General features: G+C 25.6%; 1 protein-coding gene across 2 annotated transcripts in view; it reads left to right on the top strand.

Annotated features, from left to right (window-relative positions):
- LOC117168745 (transcription factor SPT20 homolog) overlaps positions 1–6,451 on the top strand; it is a 45,196-nt gene extending 38,745 nt beyond the window's left edge. For both annotated transcript variants that reach the window (XM_033354485.1, XM_033354484.1), the window contains 2 exons: positions 2,179–2,365; positions 5,462–6,451. In XM_033354485.1, the coding sequence (XP_033210376.1) occupies positions 2,179–2,365; positions 5,462–5,728 (454 nt within the window). In that variant the 3' untranslated portion in view covers positions 5,729–6,451. The remainder of the gene's footprint in view (positions 1–2,178; positions 2,366–5,461) is intronic.
- The last annotated feature ends 1,016 nt before the right edge of the window (positions 6,452–7,467 follow it).

The following is a 7,467-nucleotide window of genomic DNA, read 5'->3' as shown; positions in this document are numbered from 1 at the left end:
ATTTTATTACAATTTCTTACAGAAGGAGGGAGCAGGTCCTTCACTCATGTATGTAATTTTTGCGTATTCGCAAAAATTTTCTCCTGAAGATTATCTTTTGAGTTCTAAATTTTATTATTTGGTTGAAAATTTAGCGATTTTTTTCAAAAGACATCCTTTATGGATGTAAATTGAACTGTTTTCTTAAAAATTCGTCTTATTGGGTTAGAAATTCAACTCTTTTCGTAAAAAATTAACGTTTTTTTTAAAATTCATATTCTGTCATAGTTTTTGTTTCAAATTTGTTTTTTGTGTTGAACAGTGAATTGAAATCTTTATGAAATAAAATTCAGTTCTTTTTCAAAAATTTGTCTTTCTGATTAAAAAATTCACCTGTCTTAGTAGAATTTGTATTTTTCTTGGACAAAAATGCAACTGTTTAGTACAAAATTAACAATATTGTTAAGAAGTCACAGTTTTTGGTTAAAAATTCGACTATTTAGCAGAAAATTTACTTCTTGTTTATAGTTCTTATTTTGGCGTTGAAAAGTCAACTGAAATATTTTTTGGATAAAAATTCAACTATTTTTTTTATGTTTTTTTTTAAATTAAAGTCAATCTGTTTTGAGGGGAATTTTATATTTTTAAAATAAAAATTCAACTATTTAATAAAAAATTTAACTATTTTGTTAAAAATTCATCCTTTTTGGTTGAAAATTTGGTTAAAAATTTTGGTAAGAAGTTCGATAATTTTGTTAAAAAGTCATCCGTTTTGGTTAGTAATTGGTCTTTTTGGATTGAAAATTCAATTTTTTCGTAGAAAATTATTCATTGTTTAAAAATGCATATTTTGATCCTAAAAAGTCAACTGAAATATTTGTTAACAGAAAAATTCAGCTATTTTTTTTAATTTTTTTTTTATTTAAAAATTTATCTGTTTTAGTACAAATTTCATGTTTTTGTGTGAAGATGTTACTTTTTGCTTAAAAATTATGATTCTTGGCATGAGTATTCAAATTCAACTATTTTGTTTGAAAGATTTGATTACATAAGTCACTTAGTTAAGAACTCATGTTTTTTGATAATTTATATTTTTAGTTGAAAATGCATCTCTCTGGTTGGAAGTTTAACTATTTTTTTTTTAAATTAATCTCTTTTAATTAAAAATTGAACTACTTGGGTAAAAGTTAAAATACATTGTTAAAAATTTATTTTTTTGGTTGAAGGTTTTTGATTGAAAATTTAACTTTTTAAGAAAAACCTTTTTTTGGTTGAAAATGAATTTTTTAACTTAAAATGTAACTTTTGAATTTTTGTAAGATTGATCTTTTTCAGCTAAAGCTTCTCCTTTTCCGTTAAAAAAATAACTTTCTTGGTTTGAAATTTCCTTTTTTTAAGGGGAAAAAATACATCACTTTCGTGGAAAATTAATTTTTTACTGAATAATAATATTTTCTATTTGAAAGTTCAATGTTTGTAGAGGAACTTCGTGTTTTGGCTTGAAGTTTCAACAATTTAGATAGACTTTTATTTCTTCGTGCTCTAAAAAATTGCGCAAAATTCATGAAATGTTATCAACTATCCTAGTATAAGGATCAATCACTATACTGACGATTCGATCATTTGTTTAAACAATATAATTAAATAAACTCTGCAAGCTAGTAAAGGGAGAAACTTTTGCCGAGGCACGAGTGACCCACCTTTACCTTTTAAGGGTTAAGTTGAAAATTAAACTTTTATGTAAAAAATTTAATGATTTTGTTCGAAATTTAAGTATTTTGTTAAAAGGAAATCTTTTATAGTAGAAAAGAGATTTTTTGGTTAAAAATAAATTAATAAATATGAACATTTTAAATTTGAGTCTGAAACGCTGTCGCATTCAGTTTATAAAAGATTCTATTTTAATAGTATTACAAGATTAAAATGCTGATATTTGAATATTAATGATCAAGGAAAAAAAATAATAATCAAGGAAAAATCAGGGAATTTTGAAAAATAAGTTTTCGGACACCCTGCCTAATTACTCAAACTAAAATTACGTATAATAATAGTGGGGAGCGGTATACATATTTTGTTATGGTTTATGACAGAAAGGAGGTGTTAGAGAGGGCCTATAATCCATTACGTAATTTAAGTACGTCACCTAATAAGTTAAATTTTTCATAATCATTATTACTATTTGTTATACGTACGTTCCAGTAAAAATAATAACAACTCTGGAACAACCAAAGTAATGAATGCACCTCGAGAATATTATCCAGTTGGTTATGACAAGAATTTCGATGACAATTTCGCAAGCAGAGTGGATTTGCCTGATACCAGTTTTTACTGTGGAGATCAAAAACACTTTCCTGGATTGTATGGTGACGAGGACCTCGGATGCATGGTAAAAAGTTCTGCATAATAAAATTCCCTATAATACACTTGAATTAATTTCCGGGCATATATATTTTCGAGTTCAATCCCACAAACTCAAACAATTTCTAAATTGCACACTTCTAAATTAAAAGATTTTCACCAAAAAATTTCAGATTCAAAACATCAATTTTGTGTAAAATTCACATCTTTCAAAATTAAATAATCTCCAAATTAAAAATATTTTAAAAATTTTTAATGTTTTTTTTATAAACTAAAAGGGTTCATATTTGAAAAAAAATTAAATTAAAGGTAATCAAAATTGAAAAGATTGAAAGAAAAGCACCGAAAATTGTTCAACTATTAAGGCGATTTTAAATAGAAAATGTTCAATTTTGAACAATTTCAATCTTAATCCGCACAGTAATTTGCAATGCTTCAATTAAAAATTGTACAACTTGAATCCCTTTTTATTTGGAATTTTGAGAAATTATACAATTTTAGCCATCTTTAATTAAAGATTATTTAACTACATAGGATTTGAAATGGAAATTGTACAAAAACATTTAAATTCACATGTTTTAAATTTCAAGCGCTCTTAACTGTGAAATACTGATGATGATAAAATGTCGATGACTAGTATTACGGAACTTTCCGTAAAACTAACCGATCAAGTATAGCGTTTTCATTTCTTATTCTGAAACTTTAAAGCATTTGAATTGGAAACCAAACAATTCTTAATGTTTCAATCAAAATTTATTAATACTTAAAGTTTAAAATTACTCGTTTCAAATTAATTTTAAGAGGTTCAATATCTGCATCATGCGTTTTCCTAAATTCAGATACAAAACTTGACTTGAATTCTGATACATTTTTTCATAAGGCAGAATAATATAACTAATCATGTCGTATAAAATAAAAAGAATTATCTTTAATACCGACATTTTAAAACTTAGAAAAAAACTATTTTAACAATGTCCTTTTGCAATTTAATTATTTCTTGCTATCTCTTCTTAACAGTTTTTAAATAATAGCTGAATTTTAAGAAATGATGGCTTATTTTTTTGGGAAAATCATTCTCTGCTACTTTACTGTTTCCAATTTTGAATATAAATTTTTACTTGGTTGAAATCGTTAAAACAACTTTCTTAAAGAAAACGTTTTTTTTAACAATTATATGTGAAGATTATTAACATATTTTTAATATTTTAAACACTAGGGTTGTAGAAAATATTTCCATTGAAAGAATAAGCCATGATATATTACAATTCCGCCTTTTTTAAATTGGTAAGAAGCGAAAGTAAGAAAAAACCAACTACAACAACTATTGGGAAAATAGTTATTATTCGTAATTTTTATCATTCTAAAAATCACAGAAAAAGCTTTTTTCAAGAGAAAGGATTTTTTACACGACCATCATCTTGATTTAAGTACATTTCTGAATTTTAGGTCACCAACTGAATTTTAAATATTGAATTTTCAAGGCTATAAATACCGAAAAGTTTAACTATTAATGTTTTTAATTTGAAATATAATTGGATCTAAGGGGATTCATTTAACATTTATTGAATTTCAAATAGTAGAGATTTTGAAACGAAAATGTAAAAATTAAATTTTCAGTTGAAAAAATACATTTTCAAACAAAAATCATAATAATAATTTTCAAGAAAAAAATTAAATTTTCAACCAGAGATGAATCCCCCAAAAAAATGAATTCTCTACAAAGAGTATCATATTTGATATTTCCACCAAAAAATGTTTCTATTTTGAATACAAAATAGTTCAATTGAAAAAAAATACAAATTGTCAATAAATTAGTTAAACACTCAACCAAAAAAAAATAATAAAAAAACGAGGAATTTTCAACAAAAGAGTTGAATTTTGAGCCAAAAAAAGAGGAGTTATCTACAAAATCAATGCATTTTCAAATAAAAAGGACAGTTTTTTAGGCAAGTTTTCAAGAATATAATTAAATTTTTAACCAAAAAATATTTAAATTTTCAATTTTAAAAGAGAGTTAAATTAAAGAAGAAATACGAAATTTTCAAAAAATTTGTTGAGTCCTCAAGAGATTAAGACTAATAATTTAATTTTCGACTAAAAAAAAAATTTCAAGAAAAAATGGAATAGTTACATTTTCAGTAAAAAATTAATTTGAACTATAAAGGACTAATTTTCAACAAAATAGACACATTTTCCATCCAAGAAATAAGCTTTAAACCAGAATGATGAAGTTTAAACTAATAAGATTATTTTTCTATCAAAAAGATGAATTTTCAACAAAATAGTTGAATTTTTAACTGAAACAAAATAAATTTTCAGCGAAATAGTTAAATTTTTAACCTTTGGTTAAGACAAACAATTCAAATTTTCAGTAAAAAAAAGTAATAACTGTCAATTAAAAAATAATCATCTTCACCCACATAAATTAATTTTTCACCAAACATTTGAAATTTCAACTGAATTTTTAAACTAATAGATCATTTTTCAATCCTAAAATAAGTTTTCAACCAAAAAGTTGATTTAGTCATCGCGAAGATAATTATACTACTACAAAAGATGAATTTTCAATTAAAAAGAAAGATTTTTCAACTAAAATGGTGAATCATCAATCAAGAAAGTAATTTTTTAAGAAATTAGTTCCACTTTCAACTGAATAGTGAAATTTTCAACCAAAAAAGATTAATTTTTAACAAATAAATGAAATAGTTGACATTTTAATTTATAAAATTTAATTTTAAACCAAAATAGTTCATTTTTCCAAAGAAAATATGAATTATTAACAAGATAGTTGAATCCTCAACCAAAATAGATTGACTTTCAACCAATCAATTACAATTTTTAACCTAAAAAAAATTGCCATTTCTACCAAAATAGATGAATTTTCAACCAAAAAGAATGACTTGCCAAAACAGATTAATTTTCAATCAAACAGTTGTGATTTTTAACCAAAAAAGTTGAATACATAAAAAAATAATAAAATTAACTTTAATTTCAGTTTATCGTCAATTCCCTGACATTCCCAGACTTTCTGCAATTCACTGGTCTTTAGCAATCCCGTTAAATAGAAAACTGAAATATCCTTTATTTTAGAATTTATTGATAATTTGGTGCATCATTGTTTCAGGTTTTCCACGTTTGTGCATTGACGGACGATGGTCTAATAATGAAGAGTTTTCTATGCCCAGAATCGACTCTCTTCGACCAGACAATTTTAAAATGCAACTGGTGGTTCTACGTGGATTGCAAGTCATCCAGAGGTCTTTACGACAGCAACATTCCTATCAGCAAGAGCTACCAGCTCATGAAAGCCTTAGCGTTTTTCTCAGCCTACAAAAATCACGATAACAGTACTCTGCAAGCAACTGAGACCGAGGAAGCGAGAGACGTTTAGTAAATTGAGGATACTTTTAAAAAAGTAGACTAATTGTTCACTTTCGTCAGAATGACATGTTTGCCAAAAAGTGACCAGCTCAGAAAACCTTAATTTCAAAGCTCTTATAAATTTGGAAACGCTCAGAGAGGTCGTTTGCCATGATTTCATTGCTCAAGATATCCACACTTTATACAATTTTACCTGATCAGTATTTGATCAGTGAAAGTCAACAATAATAGTTATCTGCAAACAGAATCTGTAACTCGATTGTTTAATTTAATTGTAAATGGAAAGACTCGTTACAAAAGTATCGTTTGGTCTTTTCAATAGTATAAAAACATGTGTATAGCTGTATAGTATCATGCTGGTTCTTATCCTTACAAATAGATAGAAAAACATTCAGATATTTTATCTGAAATTTATGTAGATGAAATGTTTTCAAATGAGAAATCTAGAACATTACTGCTTTCCTAAATTTAAATTTCCTAAAATGTTTTTTTTTTTAGAATTTAATGGCTTTATGGGATTTAATATGTCAATTATAAATTAGATAGTATAATTTATGACAAATTCGATCAGCGTAAGATGATTTTAAATGGCAATAAATCAAAAAGGAGCAGTCTTTTCTATTATGAAAGTAGAGACATGCGATTCTGCCCTTGCCTACTTATTCTTAAGGAATGTACATATGTTTAATTTATTTACGATATATTTTTTAAATAAAATAAATTTTGTGTCTTAGCTATTTTGTATCGTTTATTAACTTATGCAGGAAATTTCACCAGGGTGGCCAAAAAGCTTTATTTTCAAAATTCTCTGTTTTTTTCCCTGACCAATTTTTCATTTTCCCTGACTATTAATATTCAAAGGTCAGCTGCTAATCTTGTAACATACATAACATAGAATCTTTTATGAACAGAAAAAACAAGTTTAGAATAAAATTTAAAAAATTTAAATTTATTTATTACGTCAAACGGAAAATTACTTTTCTATCATAAAAGATGAACTTTCAATCTAAAGGGATGAAGCTACAACCAAACAATTCAATTTTCGACCGAAAAAGGTGACTTTTCAACAACAGAAATTCAATTATCAACAAAACATTAGAATTTTCAACAAAAATTATGCCTCCTCTACAAAAAACGTGAGTTTACAATCCAAAAGGACAAATTTTGCAACAAAACATTTGAATTTTCGAACTGATTTTCAAAAAGGTCAAATAGGTTCAACCAAATAGTTGAATTTTCAAGCTAAAAAATCGAATGGTTTAGAAAAAAGTTGGACTTTAAACCCGAAAAGTTGAATTTTCTACAATAAAGTTAATTTCCAGTCAATAAAGATAAATTTTCAACGAAATAATTGAATTTGCATTTAAAAAATACTTTTTAACCAAATCGTTGCATTTGCAATCAAATATGAATTTTTTAGAAGAAAGTCGAATTTTCAACCCAAAAAATTGAATTTTCGACAAAAATATGAATTCTCAACAAAAAATGTAATAGTTGATATTTTAACTAGAGAAAAACGAATTTTTTTAAATAGTTAAATTTTCAACTAAGTAGTTCAACTTTTACCCAAATAGTTGAGTTTTCAACCCACAGAAATTAATTTGCAACCAAATGGTCTAATTTCTAATAAAGAAAACGGTAAACTTTAAAAAAATACAGGAATTTTCAACTAAAATAGATTCATTTTTGTCGCAAAAAATAATTTTCAACAGAGTTATCGAATTTTCCAAGAGAAAATTTTTTTTAACA

This window comes from Belonocnema kinseyi, chromosome 3 (assembly GCF_010883055.1).
Source record: "Belonocnema kinseyi isolate 2016_QV_RU_SX_M_011 chromosome 3, B_treatae_v1, whole genome shotgun sequence".
NCBI lineage: Eukaryota > Metazoa > Arthropoda > Insecta > Hymenoptera > Cynipidae > Belonocnema > Belonocnema kinseyi.
This window is presented reverse-complemented; position numbering and strand designations above follow the sequence as displayed.